General features: G+C 42.2%; 1 protein-coding gene across 1 annotated transcript; it reads left to right on the forward strand.

Annotated features, from left to right (window-relative positions):
* The first annotated feature begins 566 nt into the window (after positions 1 to 566).
* LOC311036516 (mitogen-activated protein kinase kinase kinase 7-like) lies at positions 567 to 26,300 on the forward strand. Its single transcript, XM_084045243.1, has 14 exons — positions 567 to 1,069; positions 2,229 to 2,339; positions 4,443 to 4,508; positions 4,623 to 4,668; positions 6,111 to 6,249; positions 7,872 to 7,996; positions 10,433 to 10,561; positions 12,085 to 12,215; positions 13,501 to 13,588; positions 15,326 to 15,453; positions 19,850 to 19,994; positions 21,520 to 21,584; positions 23,762 to 23,877; positions 24,771 to 26,300. Exons 1-14 carry the CDS (start codon positions 998 to 1,000, stop codon positions 24,934 to 24,936), a joined length of 1,527 nt encoding a protein of 508 aa, XP_083901369.1. The 5' UTR covers positions 567 to 997; the 3' UTR covers positions 24,937 to 26,300.
* Positions 26,301 to 27,053: the final 753 nt, after the last annotated feature.

Below are 27,053 nucleotides of genomic sequence, written 5' to 3' on the forward strand. Positions count from 1 at the left end.
CCATATCTTTCAATAAAGAAGTGTTTTCATGCCGTCTGTGGCCGAACGCCATTTTTTCACCCTCGTTTAGTTCCTGTTTACATTGAGTGTAATTCCGGGTTTCACCAGATGGGCGCGTCACTACCGCCCATTGGGAACTTCCGACAGGATCGGCCACAGACAACATTAAAACACTTATTTATTGAAAGATATGGATTATTACATTAAACTACTACCCCGTAGCGAGAGCTAACATTTTGGGTGTGGGGGTAAGCAACCTTTATTTTCAATTTGTACATGTTTGGAGTGTCTACGGGGCATAGTGCAGAGAGTCCCTGTGTCCATGGGGGGGTGAACCCTACAACTCTCGTAGATTGAAAACGTCAGAATCATAAATACGTCTACGAGAGTTGTATTCTACAGCTAGGGCTAACGGCGAATGCGGTCAAATCTGGGAGTCGGTCGCCGCCTGGCGGCAAGTCTGCGTAGGCGCAACACAACCGAGCTGTATTCAAGATCATCTCCGGGTGAACAAAGGCCTTTCAGACAAACGGCGTTTCCCACTCCATTTCAATGAAAGAGTTAATATGACGCAGAGTGCAACGCTTACAACAAGTCAATGAAATCTGCCTTCTATAAACTGTAGACTCCCCTTGTCTGGGCTCTGGAAAAAGGCCTGCAAACCAACCGGGATCGCGTGGATTCAGGCCAGACTGAACACTTTTAGGTTCTTTTTGTTGGGGGGGGGGTATCATCGCTACAATGTAATGGAAGTGGAACACTAGGAGATAATCAGTGTTTTGTAACGGCGGAGGCAGAAACTACCAGCGATCACTTCCTGGATCCACACAACAACAACAGCTAAATGGAACGAGATCAGCTAATATCTTGAGGATCCCCCCCACCTCCCAACCAAGGAGATTCAGTTGATCGTGTTTGTTTATAAACACTTTAACTTGAAGGGAGTTTTGTTGTTCCACAGCCTCCACGGATCGCTTTGTTTTTTTTAGCTGCCGCGATGCTAGAGACCCCACCTGGCTGTGGATACCCCTTCGAGGACATCCAGTATGAGGACATCGAAGTTGAAGAGGTGACTCGATCGAGGCTTTTTTAAACACTTTGCAAAAAATAGAAGATCTACAGCCGCGCTATGATCTTGTAGATCTGCTATTTTTTTTAAATGGTAACACATACTATAGGTATTGAAGTTGAAGCGGTGACTGATCGAGGCTTTAAAAGTCAGGTATACTTGAGTAAAAGTACAACATTATGTGTATTAAAACATACTTAAGTGCTGAAAGTAAAATGACTCATCTTGCAGAATGTTCCATTTCTCCAAGTTTCCAAAATGTATAAAAATACTTTGAAAATAGCAGATCTACAAGCTCACAACACTATGAGCTTGTAGATCTGCTATTTTCAAGTAGCCCAAGTATACATAGGGCTCGAGTGGGTAAGGGTAATGCATGTTTTGTGATAATAATCAAAATCTACAAAGTAACTAAAGTTGTCAAATAATTGTAGTGGAGTAAAAGTATAACATTTGCCTCTGAGATGTAGTGGAGTAGAAGTAAAAGTATTGAAAATTGGAAACACTCCAGTAAAAAAGAAAATCCTCAAAAGTGTACAGTACTTGAGTAAATGTACTGTAGTTGCTTTACATCACTGGGTAAACGACACAGGCATGCATTAGCCTGCCTCCTCTCTGCAACTTTCCAGCTGCTGTCCCCCCCCCACCCCGACAAGATCTTACACTGAGTGGGGGTCTCTCCCAAGAGCAGGGTTTCCAGATTCTGTGAGAGAAACAAGCAACCAGGTCTACGAAAGAAAAACAAAAACAAAAGAAGCGACTAGGCCATATGAGCCCTTTAAACATATTGGCTATTTGAAGTTTAAATAACAGATCTACAAGCTGAAGGATTCAGAATCTTTTGCTAAAACATTTTAACAACACAAATCTTGTATGGGGGTCCCTGGCATAACATATTTTCAGATGGGGGTCTGCAGACACATAGGCTACATATTAATTTGGGGGTCCTTGACTGGTTTAAACAACATTAGGAAACAAGCCCAAATAAGCAACTACACTTAATTAACAAGCCCCAAATACCGCAACCCGGCCGCAACAGCACTATTTACAAGCAACTTTACAGAAAAACAAGCCCAAAGTCGCGTATTCTAAGCAGACATGGCAACCCTGCCCAAGAGTCCCAGACAAACATCATATTGTCCCTTCCTTCTCTCCCCAGGTGGTCGGCAGAGGGACGTTCGGAGTTGTCTTCAAGGCCAAGTGGAAAGGCAAAGATGTTGCCATCAAGACCATCGAGAGTGAGAACGAGAGGAAGGCTTTCCTTGTCGAGGTGAGATGTGTTTGTTGTGCCACAGGATACGCACTGTGCATGTTTAACTCTTGAGAGTGTACACATGGAACCAAGTTGACCCTTACAGGACAGGTCCAGAGTAAAACCGTAGAGGAAAATCATCCCTTACAGGTCCATTTAGATTTTGCTCATCGAATCCTGCAAGCTACAGGTACCCCTGTTGACTTGTGTGACCCCTTATCAGACAACGTCACACTGATAAGAACCAGTATGCGCGCGCAGGCCAGCACCAAATGAACCCCACCGCTCATAAGTTGCAATGTTAAAGTGGTCATTGCACTCACGTGTAAAAATGCATCCCATCAAACTTTCAGATGCTGTTTTTCTCCCAGTACGGAGGAAGAATGCTTAGGATTTGTACCGTGATCTCTCGCTCTTGAAAGATATTATCCTTGGTTTCTGTTGTGTGTAAACAATAATAGTGATTCAAAGCAGTTGTCCCCCAAACCACACCTCCAGTGGCTGTCATAAGAACGGAGGGAGCGCTCTGTGATCACGCCACCAGAGCCTGCTTGGCTCGCGCAGCTGCAGCCCGTCAAGCGTAATTTATGCTCCGCCCCGCAAAGGTGTCGCGTGCAGAGAACACGCCGAGAATAGCAGACCTCCAAGCTCACAACGGTCGCATCCGCGACGCGGTTGTAAGCTTGTATGCCAGCTATTCTCAGCACGCAATATTGTTGCACGATGAAGTATATATGTCTCGCTAGGGTGCGCCTCACTAGCCAACACACAAGAGGAGGTTGAATGAACTGAAACCAGCGCTCCCCAAAACAACAGGTTTGGGGATCTGTTGGGAATTGATTACATGAAACAGTCACCTGTGCGCCCAGTTTCCTTCCACGTGCTATGGGGGAAACTCCCCCCCCCCCCCTCCCCCCCCTCTGTCAGGTGATGAGAAGGCTTGTTAGCTCTCATGCATTGAAGGAGGCATGAGCTTAGTTCTGGGCTCTCCCTAGGCTGGCAGAGGGAGAGTAGCGCCCAGGATTACATAGGCACTTGGGATAAAAAATGTAAAAGACATAAATAAAAGCAATGTCCCTTTGTCTGTCTCCAAAAGTCTGACTCCCAATCTACACAGAGGGCTGCCAAAAGTTGACACGGTCTCTCAATCCCTGTCAGGATGCATCATTAGACCGCATCAACTGAAATTAAATGATGTTGACGGCTGCAACCGGAGAAGAGCTGTAACCTTACAGCTTGTTTAATGGTCTTTAATTTCCGCGGCGGTGTCGCTAACATCCTGGTTTGTGAAAGCTGCAACGGGGGTTGTGTTATTTGTGGTTCTGCAACAACAGCTTTCTGGGCTGCTGTGTGCAGACCTGTTGCGTAATGGTAGTACACTGAATTTCCCCGTTTTTAAAATGTATTTCTTTGTCTTTCTGCCTGTGGCGGAGTCCCACCCATGCCATTCTGCTGGGCCTTCCTGTTCACTGCCTCTCTTATTTCATCTGTAAACTTACTCTCTGACAAAATTAGAGTTTAGCTATACCTGTGTGTGTGTGTGTGTGTGTGTGTGTGTGTGTGTGTGTGTGTGTGTATATATATATATATATATATATATATATATACATGTAGGTTTTTCAGAAAACCCTTTAGAACAGCGGTTCTCAAAAATAGCAGACATACAAGCGACCTTGCACATCTGCTATTTTTGGCGCAAAACATTTTCAGATGGGGGTCCGCGGCCATATCAATTCGGGGGTCCTTGGCACGAAAACGTTTTAGAAGGCATTTGTAGAATCGGCCTTCGGGTCTTAAAGGGATAGTTCACCCAATTTTTTTTTCTTTTTTCTATCGATTAGTCACCCCATGGAGACTTGAATTAATGGATGTATTTTATGTTTTTGTCGCATTCCTAAGCTTAAGGTAGGCAGCGGCTCCGGAGACACAAAGGAGACTCTGTCTCCTACCGGAACTGCTGCCGGTCATCAAATTATTGGCTTAGGAATGCAACAAAAAAAATTATTCAAGTCTCCATGGGGTGACTAATCAATAGAAAAACGTCATTTTGGAGGTGAACTATCCCTTTTAATGGGTTAAAAGAGCCAAATCCTTCTGCTTTATCTGGTGTTTTATCTACAGCTCCGTCAGCTCTCGCGGGTAAATCACCCCAACATCGTGAAGCTCTACGGTTCCTGTGACAATCCGGTGAGAGGAGAACACCCGGGCACCTGTTGTAATACTAAACATATTTTCCACACACTGAGCTGGCAAGTGAAGACGGTCAACATACTTATTGTTCTGACATGCGTTCTTTCCCAGGTCTGTCTCGTCATGGAGTTTGCAGAAGGCGGCTCTCTCTACAATGGTAAGGCAGGACGCTGTAAGGCCGTAAACATCATTCTTAAAATGAAATCGTTTTTATTTGACACATTCTCCTGCGAAAAAAACAGAAGAGAATACGATTATCTAATGTCTCATGTCAACATACTGCAAGGGCTCCCAAACTTTTCAGAGCCACAACCCCCTCAAAATAATCATATTTGAACTGGGGACCCCCAAAAAGAATCATATTTGAGCTGGGGACCCCCCACCCTGACACGCACTTGGAATTGCAGGCATTACATTTAGTTTGACTCATTGTGAAAATAGCCAAACTACAAGCTCACAACGCCTCGCACTTGTACATCGGCTATTTTTTCACAATGTTGGCCTCTTTGTTGCGTAATATTTCACAATTTTGCCAAATGTGGTGTTAAAAAGGTCTTAAAAGTCCTTAAGTTGTAACTTTAGAAATGTGCAGATACCCTGTATACACTTATACTGTATGTTGGCTTGTTTACTGTTGAGTGAGAAAACAATGTTGCACATTAAGCTAATCATCTGGGGGGCCCCCAAAATAGTCTGGTATACAGTATAGACAAATCCACAGAGCGCTGCGGTGTGCATTCTGACACCGCGGTTACGACTGCGCCAGGGGAGCGCTCTAAGGGTTCGTCTCCATACATAAAGATAGTCAGTCAAATCACCAGCACGGTTTGGGTAGTTGTCAGTCAGTCAGTCAGTGAAGGTCTGTACCAGTTACTCTGATGGACGCTCATGTGTTCTTACAATGTTCTCTTTCTCTCACTGTATCTCTCTCTCTCTCTCACACACACACACACACACACACACACACACACACACACACACACACACACACACACACACACGTTTGTATTACTATACTTGTGAGGACATCAACATTTTAGGGAGCCGATTTTATGATTGATTTATGATTTCTTTGGGGCATTTTTAACCGCAAGTCTGAAGCCGAAAAATAGCAGATCTACCAGCTCACAACGTGTGAGCTTGTAGATCGGCTATTTTACGGCGTGCGCCATCGCCGCACGACTAAGTATAAAATGGGAAAAATCTACAACCCGAGCCCTAAACCTAACCTCTAAAGGTCTAATCCTAATCCTAACCCCAACCTGAATCTTTTTCTAATTGTAAACGTATCTCTAAAAAAAAGAATTCAACCATAAAACGACAATTTTTCTTGCGAGGACCAGGAAAATGGTCCTCGTCCTCGCACAACGTCTATTTCTCAAATTCTACTATACTTGTGAGAACGTTTGGTCCTCACAAGTATAGTAATACAAACACACACACACACACACACACACACACACACACACACACACACACACACACACACACACACACACACACTTACCCATACTGTCTGTTGCTCTCTGTCTTTCACTTGCACACTCACAAATTCTGCCATGCTTGTCTCTCCCGTCTGTAAACACCATGTGTGCGTAGTGTTGCATGGCGCGGAACCCCAGGCCCCGTACACGGCCTCGCACGCCATGAGCTGGTGTCTGCAGTGTGCGGAGGGCGTCGCCTATCTGCACGCCATGAAGCCCAAGGCCCTCATCCACCGCGACCTCAAACCGCCCAAGTAAGACCCCGCTCTGACAAAGCACAGTGGTGGGAAAAAGTGCTCAAAATGTTTTACTCAAGTAAGAGTAGCAATACTGCAATGTAGAAATACTCTGTTACAGGTAAAAGTCTGGAATTCAAAATTTACTCGAGTAAAAGTACAAAAGTATTGTTATCAAAATGTACTTAAAGTACCAAAAGTAAAAGTACTATAATGTTTGAAAATAGCAGATCTCAAGCTCACAACGCGTCGCGATGCGACGCGTTGTGAGCTTGTAGATCGGCTATTTTCAAATAGCCTAGGTATGAAATAGGTCTAAAGGTTGATGTATGTTTTATAATATAATCTATATTTTGCAAAGTAACTAGTAACTAAAGTTTTCAAATAATTGTAGTGGAGTAAAAGTACAATATGTATCTCTGAGATGTAGTGGAGTAGAAGTAATTTAAGTATAGACAATGGGAAATAGCCTACTCCAGTAAAGTAAAAGTTGTACTTAAGTACAGTACTTGAGTAAATGTACTTACTTACAATAAATGTACTTACTTTACACCACTGGACAAAGCTTCCGTTTACATGGGGGAAGTCCTTTGTATTTTACTTGGGGAGTATGCAAATTCTTGCCACTGATTTGATTTCCAGGTCGAAATCAGTGAAGTGAAAAGCAAAATCCAGATCTTTCTTTAATCACTTAAACCCTGTGGTGTATGCCTCTACACTAGGCTTTAGTGTTTCCCTCTACACCAAATCTCTTCGCCGAAAATAGCCGATCTACAAGGTCACAACGCGCCACGTTGCGGCACGTTGTGACCGTGTAGATGCAGCTATTTTTGATGAACATTTGCCTCCAGAATAGGGACGCAAGGATTCAAGTGTAAATCACATTCATTGTAACATCAATCAGTATTGTTGTATTATCTTTCTATTGTATCAATTTGTTTGTATTTCAGGGACCCCCCAGAAGCAAAGATTTGAGTTACAAATGTTCGCTTTAAAACAAAATATATATTCAAAGATTTGCACACATTTTCACGATCTTTCAAAAATAGCAGATCTATTAGTTTGTATATCTGCTATTTTTGAATAGCCAAAGTGTAAAATAATGTAGAAACCAAAAAATGACACAGATGCGTTCCAGGTCTTAATGGATAACACATTGAGTGCCAAAAACGGTCCGGACCGTTTTTCATAATCCAAACGAGGAGTGCCAAAAACGGTTATGACCGTTTTTGAAAAAAAAAAAAAAACTTTTTTTTTTCCTTCACAGCACCAGGAGATATCATTTTTCGAAGATTTAGACTCCAATCCACTTCCTGGTTAACTTATGACTTCAAAAGCCTGTATCTCGGCTCCCAAGTACTTTTTTTTTTTACTATGTATTTTTTTGGTAGACCCCCCCAAAAAAAACCTGGCACTCAATGTGTTAATAGTTCATCTTATGCCATTCCATACAACACAATGTATTCGGTTGTCCTGCCTTCATCGGAGCGTAAAGGCCGGACAGCCAAAAATGTTTCGTTTGTATAGAATGGCATAAGATGGAATATTGAATATTAAAACGGTGATCAGATCTTTCTCTCAGCGTTGACCTGCTCCTCTCACGAATCGTTGTGTCGTATGAAACGTACCTTTTTGTGCAGCTTGTTGCTAGTGGCGGGGGGCACCGTGCTGAAGATCTGTGACTTTGGGACGGCGTGTGACATCCAGACCCACATGACCAACAACAAAGGCAGCGCGGCCTGGATGGCTCCAGAGGTGTTTGAAGGTGAGAGAGGAACGCCTTGTGAGCCACTTCATTCCTCAGGCATTAACGTGGGTCTTACTGTGCAAATTTTGTCCAGATATTAGTTAAAGGAGAATTTTGGACTAAGGTTTTCTTACCTTTTCTATGACGTTATGATATCTTAGGATGAATGGTACAGTAGAAAAATGGCATAACTCCATCCCGGGTCCGCCACAGCTTAAAACGTGCGGCCAATAGGCCTTGCGCTAGATTGCGTATTTTAATAGCCTTTTTTTTTGTTTTTGTTTTTGTTTTGTGAGATCTGACGTTCATAGTGACAGAACACTATGCAACCCAAACAAAAAAAACTTCTCCCTATTCTGTGGCTAACATTTGGCGAAAGCAGCAGATCTATAAGCTCACCAAGATTCAAGGTTCAAGGTTGTACTTTATTGTTACATCTTGTGTACAGGTACAAAAGAGTCAAACTCATTTTGGTTTGGCTACCTTCAGATAATGCAGCAGCATAGGTAATAACAACAATAGAATTATGATAGAAAACGTAAAAAGATTTAAGGAAAGAGAGCAAAAAGAGAATAAAAAGAGCATCATCAAATCAAATGTGCATGTGCATTAAAATTAAGGAAAAAAAAACTTGGTATGTTGTATACGAGGCTGCTTAACTTGCTTCTCTCTTTTTCACTGTTTCATTTTTTCCTCAGTAGCTGCCACCTAACTTTGCGTAAACAACTTCACAGTATATTCTGTATACAGCAGATAAGGTACAGTTCAGGCATAGTAGTGAAAAGCATCTTAGCTTAGCATTTCCCTTTGCCCTGGTTCGTTCTGGTTCTTGTCAGATCGTTCATGTACCTGATTGTACGTGGAAAGAAGCTTTTTTGCAGTCTATCTATTGCTAGTAGCTTTGAGACTGCGTAGACGTTTTCCATGCGGCGACATCTCCATGCGTTGCATAGCAACGCGTTGTGAGCTTATAGATTGGCAATTTTCGGGTATGAGATTTTGTGGGGAGGGAGAAAAAGTACACACCCCTGGGGCGCTCCAGTCATTGAAATCAAACCACCCCGTATCTGCAAAATGCTGATGGCTGCATCTAGTATATGTTCCATACATGCTGTCATCGCACTCCTTTTGTATTGAGCTGAAAGTGTTCATCGCTAGTTTAAATTTCAATCTTTGTTGTGTGTCACCTTTACTTCTAGTTGCCTCCGCATGCATGTGTATTACCTTTCATGTAGTTGTATTTGGACTGGAGACTCTTTCCATTGTATTACTTGTCAAATGGGTCTCTTTCCACTTTCAGTGGTGGGTTGTGCAATTGGATATTTAATGCATTTAGAATTTAACACATTAAGACCTGAGGCCGATTCTACAAATGCCTTTGAAATCAGTAGTTCTCAAACCTTATTTGGCCGCGGACCAAAAAAAAAAGCACCACCAGAAAGCGATCACCCAGGAGGACGAATGATAAATACTGGATTTGTCATGGAACTGCGTGGGTGGTTGCATATTAATATACAACATGCAATAGATGTGTTGTTCTGCAACCGAAGGTCACGCTGTGGACGAGCAATGATTCAGTTGCATTATTTAAGATTGTTTTGGTGGAAAAACAACCAGTTTGTAACACTTAGGTGTGCTTGTCACTAACAATAAGGTGTTAGTGACAGGGACTGTGTGTGCTGGGACTGTGTGTGTGTGTGTGTGTGTGTGTGTGTGTGTGTGTGTGTGTGTGTGTGTGTGTGTGTGTGTGTGTGTGTGTGTGTGTGTGTGTGTGTGTGTGTGTGTGTGTGTGTGTGTGTGTGTGTGTGTGAAAATTCATGAGAACAGAAGCTACTCTTTTCCAGTGGTGGAAAAAGTACACAATGTTTTTACTTAAGTAAAAGTATCAATACTGCAATGTAGAAATACTCTGTTACAAGTAAAAAAAAAGTAAAATTACCAAGAGTAAAAGTACTCATCAGGCAGAATGTCCCATTTCAAGTTTTCAAATGTATAAAATATTTTGAAAATAGCAGATCTACAAGCTCACAATGCGTCGCATCGCGACTTATTGTGACCTTGTAGATTGGCTATTTTCAAATGGCTGAAATGCATATAGGGCTGAAGTGGTTAATGTGTATTTTGTAATAATAAACTAAATCTACAAAGTAACTAGTAACTAAAGTTTTGAAATAATTGTAGTGGAGTAAAAGTACAATATTTGCCTCTGAGATGTAGTGAAGTAAAAGTATTGGAAATTGGAAATACTCAAGTAAAGTACGAATACCTCAGAATTGTACTTGAGTACATGTACTTAGTTACACCACTGGTCTTTTCCTGCCAGTAACTACTGTGTCTGTGTGTCTGTGTGTCTGTCTGTCTGTGTGTCTGTCTGTCTGTCTGTCTGTCTGTCTGTCTGTCTGTCTGTCTGTCTGTCTGTGTGTCTGTCTGTCTGTCTGTCTGTCTCTTCCACAGGCAGTAACTACAGTGAGAAGTGTGACGTGTTCAGCTGGGGCATCATCTTGTGGGAGGTGATCACTCGAAGGAAGCCCTTCGATGAGATCGGTGGCTCTGCGTTCTGCATCATGTGGGCCGTGCACAGAGGTCAGCGACGCCTTCCTTCAAACATGCCCTTTTACCACCAAGTAGTGCTATGCTGCTTTCGTTGTGTTTATTTACCCCAGATTTGATTTGTACAGGGGACAGTGCACATCAATCAACATGACTGTAAATGAGACAGTTTTCAGCCATATTCCCTGGGCCAGATGTTAACCCATTGAGACCCGGGAACGCATCTGTGTAACCACTTTAACCATTATCTTCTATGTTCTATAATCTATCTGGCTATTCAAAAATAGCAGATATACGCGCGGCACCGAGTGCAGCGCTATGAGCTTGTAGATCTGCTATTTTTGGAAAATTGTGTGAATTTGTGCAAATCTTTGAATATATATATATATTTTTTTTTTCCCCCGATGCTTTTAACTCAAATCTTTGCTTCTGGGGGTCCCTGGAACAATATATTTTGAGATGGGGGTCCGTGGCCAAATACATATCATTTTGGGGGTCCTTGACATGAAAAAGTTTGGGAACCACTATAGCAACATATGTTTAAAAAAAAAAACTGTTTGGATTTAGAAGAACCCAGAAGCAAAGATTTGAGTTAAAAATGTTATTTCATGATTTTTCAAAAATAGCAGATCTACAAGCTCATAGCGCGGCACTCGGTGCAGATATACTTGGAGCTTGTATATCTGCTATTTTTCTGCTATTTTTGAATACCGAAAGAAATCAAAAAATGACACACAGATGCGTCAAAAACATAAAACATGAAAGCTGGCAAAAGAGTGGAGAGTAAGCCAAGTGCCAAGCACAGTAAGGCACACACATAAAGCAGGCAAGAACAAGAGGAACATTTTGAATTATTATTATAACTGCATGATAGTTTTATCATGCAGAATAGTAGACGGGGACAAAAAACATGGCAGAGAGGAAGACTGACAGAAAACATTGACCACCAGTTCACCCTGAACTCCTTGGAAATGCTTGTTATTTTCAAAGGTATTTCATTTTAAAGGGCAACTTTTTAACTGAATCCTATTGTTCTATTGTGCGGAGGAAACGTGGAAGTCTGACATAACACCTCCTGATGCGTTATGCGTGTTGAGAGCTCACTCTCTTGGCACTGGAAGAATTCCCCTAGCCGGCATTAAAACGGCACGGGGTGACGCGAGCTCTCGGACCCTTCGGGAGGTGTTTTGTCACGGCCCGGACCGCTGGACTAGTGGGCCGGGCACTTAGGCTCTATGTAGACAGCGCATCTTGGGTTCGAGTCTTCCGGTTACCTTATGGACTACTGTCATTTGTTTTCCGAGGCGAATTTCTCCGCCCAGCCCAATACTTGTGATATACTTTCATTGCCGTAAGCAAGGAAATACTTTGTTTTGTTGTTACTTTTGGGTCAATTTATTTATTAAGTAGCCGTGTAATAAGCGGGATAATGTAAGGTGGTCATTAGTGAAAATTAAAGCCCTTCAGGGTGATAATGTACAATGTACATTATCCCTTGCATAGCGGTCGGACTGGACACACTGACATTGGCTGCTGTGGTATTATTATTATTGCAGGCACTCGCCCCCCGCTGATCAAAGACCTGCCGGAGCCCATCGAGGACCTGATGTGCCGCTGCTGGGACAAGGACCCCGCCCAGAGGCCTGCCATGGAGGAGGTGAAGAGCACCATGAGCCACCTCATGAAGGTACGCCCAATCCAATCCAATCCACTTTATTTATATAGCACATTTTACAACTCAAAGTTTCCAAAATGCTGTACAGAAATCAAAAACCAAATACACTGGGTAAGCTAAAACACAGAAAAACAACAGCAAAACTAGAAAAAGTGCTCCTCGGAGCACAAGTTTCCGCCAGGTGAGGTAGGTTATTATGGCCTCCCGGTGGCGCTATAACAGGCCAATGTGAAAAGGGTGGCATTTCTTCCTCGGCCGAGTGGGAATGTGCGTGAAAAAATTCACGGAAATCGCAAGCTGCGTTCATGATTTGAGGCATTTTGTTCGAAACGGACCAAACCAACTTTGGAAGCCAATGTTAGCCAATCAGGATGGAATATGGAAAATCGGACGGTCCGTGTTGATCACATGGCTATAGAGATACTGTTTACCGATTTGCGTGTTTTTTGGACAAAATCTGTAGGAGTAATATCAAAAAATGTGTTTTGCAAAAGTCGGCCTCATGGTGGTGCTATGACAGGCTGATCTGGAAAATGTGGGGCAGAGGTTCTGCTGTGGCATCCAGGGAGTGTGTGCGCGCAGTTTCACTGTGACCAGGCCAACGGTGGCGGAGATTAGCTGGTCACGGACGGACGGACGGACGGACGGACGGACAGGAGGCAAAACATACTCTCTCCGCCAAGCATTTCGGCCTGGCGGAGACAATAAGAAACAAAATAAACAAAAGGAGATGCATTACTGAAAATACAAGACGCAGCCGCGTCAGCAGACAGTGAAACAAAAAAACAGACCATAGCAACTCTCTCAAACGTTGTGGGTTCCGGTTAGGAGACGTGCCGCAGCATTTTGGACTAGCAGTAAACGTAAACTTAAGTGCAATTGGAGTATTTCCAATGGTCTACATCTCAGAGGCAAATATTGTACTTTTACTCCACTACAATTATTTGAAAACTTTAGTTGCTGGTTACTTTGCAGATATAAATATATTACATTATAAAACATACGTTAACCACTTTAGTCCTATTTTATACCAAGGCTATTTGAAAATATCAGATCTACAAGCTCACAACGTCTCGCGATGTGACGCGTGTAGATATGCTATTTTCAAACATTTTTGTACTTTTACTTTTCGTACTTTAATTACCAACACTTTGATACCAATACTTTTGTACTTTCACTCAAGTCAATTTTGAATTCCGGACTTTTTCTTGTAACAGACTTTTACTTAAGGGTAAAACCTTTTGAGTACATTGTCCACCACTGCAGCGGTGACATCGGTTTCTTTGTTCTCCCACAGTACTTCCCGGGATCCGACGAGCCCCTGCAGATCCCCCACCACCACGGCTCGGGCAACAGAAGTGGCTCCTCGTCCGCCACCAGCACAGGTAAGAAGACATCGCAGGGAAAACAATTAGTGCACATAAACATGTGTACTAACATGATCGTGAGGCGAATACAGTAGAAGCAGATGTAAAAGGTGAGCCGATAGGACCTGGAGGTTATTCGGCGGCGTTGGGACGCGACCTAAAAATTCTGCCACAAGTATAAGTGTCATTTTAGATTTTAACCACTATAACCATTATCTTATACTTTGGGCTATTCAAAAATAGCAGATCTACAAGCTCGTAGTGCGGCACCGAGTGCCGCGCTATGAGCTTGTAGATCTGATTTTTTTTTTTTAAATCATTACACATTTTGCAAATCTTTGAATGCATATTTTTTGCTCTTTTTTTGCTCTGGGGATTCTACAAATGTACACACATTTTTTACAAAATGATATGTATTTGGCCACGGACCCCCATCCAAAAAAATTGTTCCAGGGACGCCCCAGAACCAAAGATTTGAGTTAGAATGTTCGCTTCAAAAATATATATATATTCAAAGATTTGCCCAAATGTTCACTCAGTGCCGCGCTTTGCGCTTGTATATCTGCTATTTTTGAATAGCCAAAGTATAAAACAATGGTTAACATGGCTACACAGATGCGTTCCCGGTTTTGATGGGTTAAGCCCAGGGAGATACTGTATTAGCTCAGTAGAGAGAAATACAGTCTAATCCCTTGACCACCCCTACGGGGTGGTCAAGGGCGCCTGCCAGCAGGTGTGTTGTACTGTGAGGAATGTGGTGTTCCTCCACCTGCATTACAGCTTCCTGGTAAAGCTCCTCACTGTCAGTTGAAAAGAAGCGGTAAGGGGATTCCATGTGTGTGTCGAGAGAGAGAGACGTGGTTTCAATACCATCCCTCGGACCAGCGAGGGATGGTCCGAGGGATCCCTACCGGTTCCGGTAGGAGATCCAAAGGAGACTCTTTGTGTCTCCTACCGGAACCTCTGCCGGTCATCAAATTATTGGCTTAGGAATGCGACAAAAACAAAACAATATCCATGAATTCAAGTCTCCATGGGGTGACTAATCGATAGAAAAAAAGTCATTTTGTGGGAGTGAACTATCTCTTTAATATTTTACCTTCTGAGTATCTCAGTGTTGATTTCGTCAACTAAAACTATAACGAAAAATATTCGTCTACTACCTTTTTTTCACGGACGAAAACTAAATAAAAACTGATTAAAAACTAAGCCATGATGACTAAAACCAAGACTAAATATATTGTCAATTTCGTCAACAAATAAAAACTAGTCTAAAATGTTAGTGAGGGACTAGTGGAGAAGAGATCCAGTAGAACTAAAAGACACGTCGTTTTATGTTTGGTTGCGCTCTGTGTTGCGCTCGGAAAATAGCCGATCTACAAGCTCACAACGCGTTGCGCTGCGACACATCAGCCATTACGACGCCATCAAGGCACCGCCAAAATACATTTTAGTCGACTAAATCAACTGTAGATTTAGTCGACTAAAATCTTATGATATTTAGTCGACTAAAACTAGACAACAACTAAAACATTTCAGATGACTAAAATATGACTAAAACTTAATGGAATTTGATTCAAAAGACTATGACTAAGACTAAATCAAAATGCGCTGTCAAAAATCAACACTGGTGTATCTGAATAGGCAACCGTATCACGTCGTAACCTGTGCATTGTTACAGCAGCACGCTGTAAGACCACTGACATTGTTCTTGACATTATTTATTGTGACATATAACGCTGTCGTCACTCACAGGGTCCTATGCTGAATGCACCATCAACAGTAACAGAAGTGAGAGCAACATGGAGCTTGGAAATACAGGCCGAGAGGAGACCCTCAAAAGCATCGAGGCCAAATTCCCTCTGCAGTTCAAACCATCAAAGGTAGTGTTATTTGCCAAAACGGAATCCTAAAGGGCTTTCTTTACAAAGGATAAGCAACTATGGCCTGTCGCAGAAAAAATATCTTTTTCAAAATTTCAGTTTTTCTTGCTAGCTTCTAACAAGGCATACCATGCAGTATTAACCCATTAAGACCGGGAAAGAATCTGTGTCATTTTTTGATTTCTTTGGCTACTCACAAATAGCAGATATACAAGCTCGAGCTTGTAGATCTGCTATTTTTGAAAAATCTTGAACATTTGTGAAAATCTTTGAATATATATCTAACTATATAAATGGCGACCGACTTCCGCACCCTCGGTGGGGACACCCCACAGCTCTGTTATCGAATAAACAACGCACCGCCAGACCACATGTCGCCAACTGACTCGCCACGGCGGCCGCGCTGAATTTACGCCTCGCGTAGGGGACATCTCATTGCTCACTACACCTTTTCCACCGCGCAACATAATTAATTCTACTCACCAAATGTCGGACAAAACGGAAGGTGAAACAGTTTTGTACCGTTTACCGTGCACACCACCGTCACCGAACGGCGACGGATTTCGCCGAAACAACACCAGCGGCCGCCATTGCACTCTGCCCATCTCCTCCACAACAGCACACACGCAGCTCCTTTGCTTCAACCCCCCCCCTTCTTACGTACGTCCTTTGTTCCACCCAGGCCGTTACTTTCACTTCACTCATGTGTCGATCACAATATGTCCGTCCTTCACGTGCCATGTTCATCCCAAACACAAAAACAAACGCCGACGGCCACAGCACTGCACGTTGCCCTGGTAAATGTGGTAAACAAACCAGCTTTTAGCTTCATGACACCAAAGGACTCGACAGTGATGTCATCATTATGCAACCCGGAAGTACAAATACCAAGGATACGTCAGTGATGTCAGTCGGGTTGCCAAGTCCTGCCAGGTTTTCAAAAACAAGCGACAGAAACAAGCAAACCGTGCATGAAAAAAAAAAAAAACAGCCGAAGGGGTCCGCGATGTTCCAGGGGGGTCCCCGGGGGTCCCAAAACTCACAGGTGGTCGGCGGACCACCAGGGGGTCCGCGGACCACCAAGGTAACAATCAATATTAACATTTTTTCCAAATTTAAAAAAATTTTTTTTTTTCTTTTGGACAGTTTTACTCCGGCGACTTGGGTACCACAATATACACACGCACACGCTGGGCCCCGTGCGCGGCTGGGGTTGAGGGGGGCGTAGCCCCCCGAAACTCTAGTATATATATATATCTTTTTTTTAAGCGAACATTTGTAACTCAAATCTTTGCTTCTGAGGATTCTACAAATGTCTTCTAAATCCTAACATTTTGTAAGGATAGCGACGTATGTTGCTGTATATATATCAGTGGTTCTCAAACATTTTCATGTCAATGACCACCCAAAATGTATGTATTTGGCCGTGGACCCCCCCATCTCAAAATATTTTGTTCCAGGGACCCCCCAGAAGCAAAGATTTGAGTAAAAAAAAACGTTGCTTTGAAAAATATATATATTCTAAGATTTGCACAAATTTGCAAAATTTTTCAAAACAAATAGCAGATCTACAAGCTCGTAGCCGCACTATGAGCTTGTATATCTGCTAATTTTGAATAACCCAAAGAAATCAAAGAAATGACACCGATACGTTCCCGGTCTTAATGGGTTAACAGATGTCAGGCTAATATCTAAGAAACTATTACCTAATGTAAATGATGAACGGCAAATGGCATTCTTTTCTTTGTCCGCAAGCCAAAATATGACATGGTTCCTGGCCTAGGCCATGGATCGAAAATAATGTGCAAAGCACATGGTGATAGAATGATTCAGGCATTTGTTCGTTAAAACCCATTAAAACCGGGAACGCATCTGTGTAACCACTTAAACTATTATTTTATACTTGTAGATCTGCTATTCTTGAAAAATTGTGAGAATTTGTGCAAATCTTTGAACATATATGTTTTTTACAGCGAACGTTTTAACTCAAATTCTGGGGATTCTGCAAATGTCTTCTAAATCCTTTTTTTTTAACTTATGTTATATCAGTGGTTCTCAAACCTTTTCATGTCAAGCACCACCCAAAATTATGTATTTGTCCACGGACCCCTCCATCTCAAAATAGTTTGTTCCAGGGACCCCCAGAAGCAAGATTTGAGTTAAAAATGTATATATATATGCATCTATATTCAAAGATTTGCACACATTTTCACGATTTCTTGTCTCCAAAAATAGCCCAAAAAAATCTTAAAATGACACAGATGCGTTCCCGGTCTTAAAGGGTTAATCTATGGACAAGAGAAGCCTGTGAATGCCTCTGTATCAGCCAGGGTTTTTTGGTTGTTGGAATTCCTAAAACAACACCACAGACATTGGCACTGCACATTTATCATGAATCACGTGACCAAACATTTAAAATGGCAAACGGAACAATAGAAAGATGTTAACATGAATTGATACATTCATACTGTACATACCACTGTAGATACAGTATAATACACTCATTTTAATCAGTCTCCAATCAAGCATTTACGTGCTCATTTTACAAAGTGAGTATTGCCAGTAGAGCTGGGCTGAACGAATCTCACATTTACTGGTCCTTTTCCAGATTTGTTTATCTCATCTTTTAGTCCTCGGGGAGGTCATATGTTGGATATGTAGCCTTGTACGTTGTCTACTATGTTTAGACCAGGGGTCTTCAACGTTTTCAGGCCAAGTACCCCCTAGCTGAGAGAGATGAAGCAGGGACCCCCTACTCTATATTGTATAAAATTGTGTTTCAGATTAAAGTTTTTTTTTACTTAGTCCGCTATTTTTTCCCTCTACACTTATAGCCTCTTTGCCAAAAATAGCCGATCTACAAGCTCTCAACGCCTCGGCGTTGAGAGCTTGTAGATCTGCTGTTTTCGGCTAATGTTCCCCTCAGAAAAGGAATTCTAGGGTTCAAGTGGTTAATGTAAAAAAACGCAAAGATTTGGCGGACCCCCTATAGTAGCTCTGAGGACCCCCTAGGGGTCCCGAACCCCCTGTTGAAGACCCCTGGTTTAGACCACTGTCTTTGAGCCATGCTTTTTTCTCATTTCTTTGCACAATAAATAAATATGGTCGACAATAATTGATCTAAAAACATTGGCGGTTGCCGGACGCTGTGATCAAAACCCCTGTGAAAACTGATCTCTTCTGACATCATTGCAGTGTCCCGGACGGCTCAAAGACTGGATCGGTGTCAGACTCACTCTTTTGACTCCCCACCCACGCTACAAGAGCCACAGCGCTTGACCAAATGCCCCATCGTTATCTCCAAATTTGGGGCTTTCCCTCCCAATCTTGAAAAATGTGTCTGGGACAAAGAATAACACAATCTGAACACAGCTGTAGCCAGTCTACGTTTGCACACCGAGTAAGATATCGTTGCTGTCGGGCAGAAACCAGCTAACTCCATTTTGACGCTTTTGCATTTTCTTCCCCATAAATCAGTGCTATTGAACACCCTTTACGTCTGTGTGCTGGTAAAAAAAATATTGAAGCAATGAAAAGTAATCAAAAGCGATTCTGATGACAAAACCAGCTAACTCCATTGAATCCTCAAACTTTCTGCTAAATCAGCTAACTCCAGCAAAGGGGGGGTGGAGTTAGCTGGTTTTGCTGACTCCAGGCTCCACCCCCTTTTGACCTCCAACCTCATTGTGAGCATGGAGGTCCATTCAGCTGTTCTTATCAATGATGAACAAAACCTCCTAACTCAGCTTTTTGTTTTGTTTTTGTCATTTGCCTGAAAAATTTACATTTTGGAGTTAGCTGGTTTCTGCCCGACAGCAGAGATGTACTTTTTTTTATTGGTCAATTCGTTTTTCCCACATCCGAAAAAAAAATAACCATCGCAGCCACTCAGCAATAGGCTCTATTCACAGCAGCCATAGTATGAAGACATTCACAGGTGTTACCAATGATACTAATGAAGGCTCTGTTCCATTCTGGTCAAACAGAGTCAGGGTGCTGATATTGTGCATGTTGGCCCACTGGCAACACTCTGTTACACCAGTGGGTCTACAGTTGGGGTCCAGGGACCCTCATGGGCTTCCAAATGGCCCCTTACAGGTGTGTAACTCTGGTTCCATTTGTACACTCTCAGAGTTATGGGGGTCGTGGAAACCACTGTGAAACCACTGTGCTGTGACTAAATGGAACAGAGCTTCATTAGTATCATTGGTAACAATGTGCAAAGCCTCATAGAGACCTCATGCAAATGAAACGGTTTCTGTTTGCAAGGGGCTTTTAGTGTGGGTGAAAATACTTCACCTGACTGCAGTAAAGCACTCTTGCTGGATATGTTGGCAAAGGTTGCATTTATTATTATTTTTTTATATTTCAGCCATTGTTTTGTGTTTTTTTTTAGACGGGCACGCTGCGGGCCAACGTGTCCAGAGTACCCAGTGTAGAGGGTACTCAGCCAGGACGCTCCCACAGCCCTGCTCAGCAGCCCGCGGTGCCTGCCCCCAGCGTGGGCCAATCAGAGCACAGGATGCCAGTCAGTCCCACAGGTATGACGCCATTCCGGAATGGCCCTACGCCAGACTTTGGGGCTTCGGGTGCATTGTTAACCCTTTAAGACCGGGAAAGCATCCAGTCATTTTAGACCACTTTAACCATTGTCTTATACTGTACTTTGGCTATTCAAAAATAGCGGATCTACAAGCTCATAGCGCGGCACCGAGTGCCGCGCTACGAGCTTGTAGATCTGCTATTTTTGAAAAATCTTGAACATTTTTTATAAATATTTTTTAAAGCAAAGATTTTTAACTTCAATATTTGCTTCTGGGGGGTCCCTGGAACTAAATATTTTGGCGGTCAAATACATATGATGTTGGGGTCCTTGACATGAAAAGGTTTTGAGAACCACTGATATTATAGCAACATAATTTTAGGATTTAGAAGATCATTTGTAGAATCCCCAGGAGCAAAGATTTGAGTAAAAAACAACAACATATATATTCAAAGATTTGCACACATTTTCACGATACAAAAATAAAAAATAGCAGATCTACAAGCTCATAGCGCGGCACTCTCGAGCTTGTAGATCTGCTATTTTTGAATGGCCAAAGAAATCTTAAAATGACACAAATGATGCTTTACCGGTCTGAATGGGTGAATTCACATGCTGCTGTTTTGACCACATGGAACGCACTGCCTTTATTGGAGTACTCAGTAAAATCCTCAGTGTTCATTTAACTCGGAGACGGGACAAATATCACATTTGATTCCAGTGAGTGAAGGAATCTATCATTGTCAAAATTCTGCAAAAAAAATCACACTGTATCAAATAGGCTCTATGCACAGCAGCCATATTATCACTTCCTTCACAGGTGTTACCAATGATACTAATGAAGGCTCTGTTCCATTTAGTCTAGCACAGTGATTCTCAGATTTTTCAATTTCCACAACCCCCATAACTCTCAGAGTTACACGGCCGTAAGGGGCGTTTTGGAAACCCCTTAATGAATCATGAGGGTCCCTGGACCCCAACTGTAGACCCACTGGTGTAACAGTGTTTCCAGTGAGCCAACATGCACAATATCAGCACCCTGACTGTTTGACCAGAATGGTACAGAGCCTTCATTAGTATCATTGGTAACACCTGTGAATGTCTTCATAATATGGCTGCTGTGAATAGAGCCTATTAGACACACGTCCATGTTGTTTGCTTTTGCACCCTTGTTATAACCTCGTGTTTTGGTAAGTTTCACGCCCATGTTTTGTCAATGAAAAATGATGAAGTCCATGGAACCAAGGTGAAAAAGAAACAGTGCACAGAGCAGGCCACTAAGCGGTGCTAGAGGACAATCTTCCAGTCTTTTACACTAGGGCGGCAGTGCACTGATTTTGTACAGCCTTGTCACTACTAGTTTGTGCTTAAAAAAACCCCCACAATAATATGTAAATATACTATCTGTATATATCCACTTGTTCTTATTATTAATCATTAGTAGAAAGATGTATTTATTATCACAGTCATCAGAACCTGTTTAATGCTTGAATTTGAGCATGTGTCTTTGTGTGTGTGTGCAGTGGCTGTCAATGGCTTGGACAGCTCCATCCCCATGGCCTACTTAACACTGGATCATCAACTACAGGTACATTCAATATAAAGTCTTAATTACTTATTTTTCAAGATATTTGGCATTTTCTGCCTTTTTTATTTTGATAGAACAGTGTAGATTGAGAGGAAACGGGGAAGAGAGTTGGGGGGTGACGCTCCCCGACTCGGGATGTGCCTTAACCACTCGGCCTTCAGCGCCCGACTTCTTAACCCAGTAAGACCTGAGAGGATTCTTAGAAAAAATCTAAATCCTTACAGTTTTTGAAAAAAAAAAAAAAAAATTCAAGACTTTTCAAAAATAGCAGATCTACAAGCTCATAGTGCGGCACTCGGCGCTATGAGCTTGTATATCTGCTATTTTTGAATAGCCAAAGAAATCTAAAGTGACACAGATGCGTTCAACCTGCGGTCCCTATTTTGGACATAGGCAAATATTTTGGAAATATTCAGAAATGGCAGATCTACAAGCTCACAACGTGTCGCATTTCATGCAGTTCATGTTGGTGAGCTCGTAGATTGTTTAATTTGTTTAGCTTTTCGTCGATTGATGAAGTATATAGGGCTTGTGTTTGACCTGCACGTGGTCCTGGTTGGATCTCTGTTCTTTGTCTATGTTGGTATAACTTGAGTGGAGTAGAAACTTTATTGGAATTGGATTTTACGGAAATATTTCTAAAATACATATATTGAGGGCACGGTGGCGCAGTCGGTAGCGCTGTCGCCTCACAGCTAGAAGGTCCTGGGTTCAATTCCCGCCGGGGACGCTGTGGGCGCTGGGGGCGTGTCTCCTCCTCCGCGTCATCAGCGCCCAATCCTGGTCACTAAACTCCTCCCCCATGACAGCCGGGGCGCCTGATGGAGGGGAAAGGAACTGGTTGGAATAACGTGTTCCTTCCACACGCTACGTCCAACCAGGGAAACTCCCCCCTGTCAGGTGACAAGAAGGTCAGTTGGCTCTCATACATTGAAGGAGGCATGAGCTCGGCCCTGGCTTCCCTAGGCTGGTGAGGGGAGTGTAGTGCCCAGGATCACTTAGAAAATTGGCACCGGGTGAAAAATAAGGGTTACAAAATCGTGGGATAAAAATTATAAGAAAAAAAAAATACATATATTGACAGGCAGCTAAACCCCATAAATCACACAAACAGGACATATGCAAGCGTATACATTATTTACAATTGGAAGTGCACTATGTGCGATTTCTGGAGGACACTTGGTACAGAATCAGGTTAATAATTCAATCAAGTCATGATTTATGAGAATTAAAGACGGACACATTGAACACACATTCTCTACCGTCACCTTTTTAAGCACTCAGACCCATGTCATAATTACCGTATAACCGAATAATCATAATCATAACTAATAATTCATCACAAATGAGACTGGATCCACACATGGATAATTGTGATAATTAGAACTTGCATTTAGAATGCTTCATGGTCGTTTGAGAGTACCGAAGATTCGGACCACATCTGTTGTAATACTGTATATCATGATGTCTTTACAAATGCCTATGAAGAAATGAGCTGATATTTATTACAGAATATTTCAAATGTATACGTCGTCCTCTAAAATACTGTTTTGTAGGTTTACGGTCCTGAGGCGGCTAATATAGCTTGGAATCTACGCTATATTAGCCGCCTCAGGACTCACTATAGACGTTGATCTAAGCCTTAGATTAACTTCTGTAGTGAGTTCTGTGTTCATAAAAACTATCACATGCAAATGTCAAGTGTGACATTTTAAACTATCTAGAAAATATCTTATTTTAAAGGGATAGTTCACCCAAAAAAAAATGTATTTTCTATCAATTACACACTCCATGAAGCCTTGAATTAATAGTTTTTTTTGTTTTTGTCGCATTCCTGAGCCAATCATTTTATGACCGGAGACTCCGCCGGTCATCAAATCAATGGCTTAGGAATGCGCCAAAAACAAAGAAATCTCCATGAATTCATGGGGTAAGTAATCGATAGAAAAAAAGTTATTTTGGGGGGTGAACTATCCCTTTAAGAACTTGCACAGTACAATCCTCAGAGTACAAATATAATGAAATGGACCTATAAGGGTCCATTTGATTACTTGCTCTCACAGTTAAATAACACTTTGAGTGTTCTTTTCATCTACCTATGATCATAGCTAGATGAAAAGAACACTATGCTGGTCCTGTTAGTACTGCTCACTGAACTGTTTGGTCTCTCTTTCAAGCCACTGGCCCCTTGTCCAAACTCCAAAGAGTCCATGGCCGTGTTCGAGCAGCACTGCCGGATGGCCCAGGAATACCTGAAAGTCCAGACTGAGATCGCCCTTCTCGTTCAGAGGAAGTAAGTCGATTCCTGTTGCGTCGTTGTTGTGCTCGACGCAAATTTAATCTAGACACAGCGTGTACGAACGCTGTGTCTAAGGGCTGTCCACACCTATCACTATATCTCTTTAAGCTATTAAGAATGGGAACGCATTCGTGTCATTTTCAGATTTCTTAAATAAATATAGCAAAAAATAGCAGATATACAAGCACTGAGTGCAGTGCTATGAACTGGTAGATCTGCTTTTTTTTTTTTTTTTTATCATGGAAAATTTGTTCAAATTTTTGAATATATATATTTTTAAGCAAACGTTTGTAACATTTTGAGATGGGGAGTCCGCGGCCAAACGCATATCATTTTGGGGGACCTTGACATGACAAAGTTTGAGAACCACATATATATATATATATATATATATATATATATATATATATATATATATATATATATATATATATATAGCAACATACGTTTTAAAAAAACTGTTAGTTTTTAGAAGACATTTTTTAGAATTCCCAGAAGCATAGATTTGAGTTAAAAACCTTCGCTTTAAAAAAAAAAATTTATGTATATATTCAAAGATTTGCACAAATCTTCACGATTTTTCCAAAATAGCCAAAGAAATCTAAAATGACAGAGCTGCGTTCCCGGATTGAATGGTATTAAAGATATTGTTTAAAAATGTTTTTGTGGTGAACGAGTTATAGACATAATTATACTGTAGCGATCGTTATTGTGTGGACGGCCCTTTAGTTGTATTTCACCCTCATTTGTTGCTTCAAAATATGTTTTTTCTGTTGTAGGAAAAGTTAATATTCTAAAATGTTATTTATTTATTCCAAAAAATAGTCACACCATATCTAATGAACCTATTACATAAAAAATAAAAACACATCCCCCCCCCCGTCAAGACAGGAGCTGAACTCCGAGCTGGAGCAGGACAACAGGGAGCAACAGAGCACCTCCCGTCTGGTCCAGGAGCACAGCAAGCTGCTGGAGGAGAACCGCAGCCTCTCGGGCTACTGCCAGAGCCTCCGGACCAAACTGGGCCTCATCCAGCAGCAGCACCAGAGTTAGGACAAGCACACCCAACCCCGCGCGCTGCTGGAGTCTTCTTCACCATCACTGGACCGACCGACCCACCGACCGACCCCCCCCTCCCCCCCTTGCCAGACCGGGGGGGAGCCGTTTGAGCTCGTTCGACCTCGGAAGCAGCAGCCCCGAACAGTCCCCCCCCGTTTTTCCCCCCTCGGCGGTTGCATGTTGAACCCGATAGCCAAAGAGAGTGTCTTGTGTCCATGTCGTGTGGTTTATTGCAACTAAAAGCCGCCTCGGCTGCGGCAGTGTCCGGGGTTGAAAAAAAAGCGGACGTGACATTCACACTTCCCCAGAACCTTTTTGTTGTAAAGCTAAGGACGGTGAAGTGTCTTACTGTGGACTTCTACTATGCAAACGGAGCGGCGTTCAGTGCTTTTAAAAGTCATAATGCATCGTTTTTCCAGACGCAGCGCCCAGGAGACGCATTCGGGCAGGGCTTTGGCGTTCTCGGTGACGACGCGCGGGGCCGCCTCAGGGGGCCGTTGTCTTGTGTTGCGGATGTCGTCACCCCCAGCATCTGAAAGTGTTCTAAGAAACGAGAAAGTCGCCAAGCCTGTTGTCTTCCTCGCTGACTATGTCTGCCTTTTTATTTTTTTTAGCCACTTTGGGTGGTGTGACTGCAACTGTATTTCTCTTTATTTTTGTATTCTTCCGATTTTAATTGTGCGAAAAAGGCATGTATAGAAATGACAATACGAGTGTAATTCCTCAATCTTGTACTGTGATTTCAAATTGTGATAAGGGATTGTCCCTTTGGGTACGTGTTGCCTTTTGTACAACAAAGACATTTTTAAGAAAAGGTTTGTTGGAAATGGTAAATAGCCTTTAATAGCCTATAATGAAATGATGGCCTTGAGGGAATTTTTTATCTATTTAACTATTTCATTAACTAACTTCTATTTAGAAGTATTTTATTTGATTCTTTCCAGGTGTGAGGAGGACACAATTAAGCCACAATATCACCAAGCCATCGTATGTATTATCACCATTCACTGCACTTTTTTTTTTCTTTCTGTTTTTGTTGATGTACTGGTTTGTTGTTCATAGTGTATTTTTTCTTGTTTGGCAATGAAATTCATTGTTTACACCTGACAGATTTAGGGGGGGGGGGGGGGGGGTAAATATATTGTGCTCCACTTTTACAATTGGGTTAGCTTGGATTGGCACTGTTGTGTATGCGTTTGTTCACAAGTTGCCTTAGTATTGCTCATGTAATGTGCATTTTAAATTATATGCTGTAGATATTTTTGTCTCAGTTCTCAGTTTGCTTTTCTAAATCTTGACACATGCGTATGCCGTACTGTAGGCAGAGGCAGTTGTGAAATGCCCTCCGCTGTGTAGCCAGTAGCTCTTATGGTATTCAGCTGCACTTTCTTGGTAAGTTAGGCTTTACACTTTCATCAAACGCGACGCTATATCAGGGGTTCAAACATTTTCATCTTGAGACCCGTCACATTTGGTGTCTCCCCGGGACCCAAACACACAAAAAAGTATGAAAAAAACTAATTTAAAAATATTGAAAATAGCCGAGTTCACAAGGCGTCGCATCGTGACACGTGAGCTCGTAGAGCTGCTATTTTCAATATATCAAAAGTTTTTTTTGGGGTGGGGGGAATTTCTGCTTTTTTTTTTGTTTTGTTTTTGATAATCTTTTGAAATTATTTAAATGTTATAGAGCATATTTACTATAACAAATATTGCATGACCCCAAAGTGGGTCTCAAGCAAACCCATTGTTTGGAACCACACTGCTAGACGTGTCCACTGCTAGACGTGTATGTCATGGTTCTCAAACTTTCTCATGTCAAGGACCCCCAAAAAATTGTTTTATTGGCTCCGGACCCCTTGTCTCAAAAAATATTTTTGTGGCAGGATTTTTCAAAAATAGCAGATTTACAAGCTCATGGCGCGGCACTCGGTGCCGCGCCATGAGCTTGTATATCTGCTATCTTTGAAAAATGAAATTTTTGAAAAATGAAATTATTGTGACGCCATATTAACTAGTTTTGCTGCCCCCGCAAGGACCCCTGGGTCAAAGACCCCACTTTGAGAACCAATGGTGTATGCCACGGTGGGTCTTCAGCACCTCAGAATCTG

Source organism: Gymnoscopelus microlampas, assembly GCF_963454915.1.
Source record: "Gymnoscopelus microlampas genome assembly, chromosome: 20".
NCBI lineage: Eukaryota > Metazoa > Chordata > Actinopteri > Myctophiformes > Myctophidae > Gymnoscopelus > Gymnoscopelus microlampas.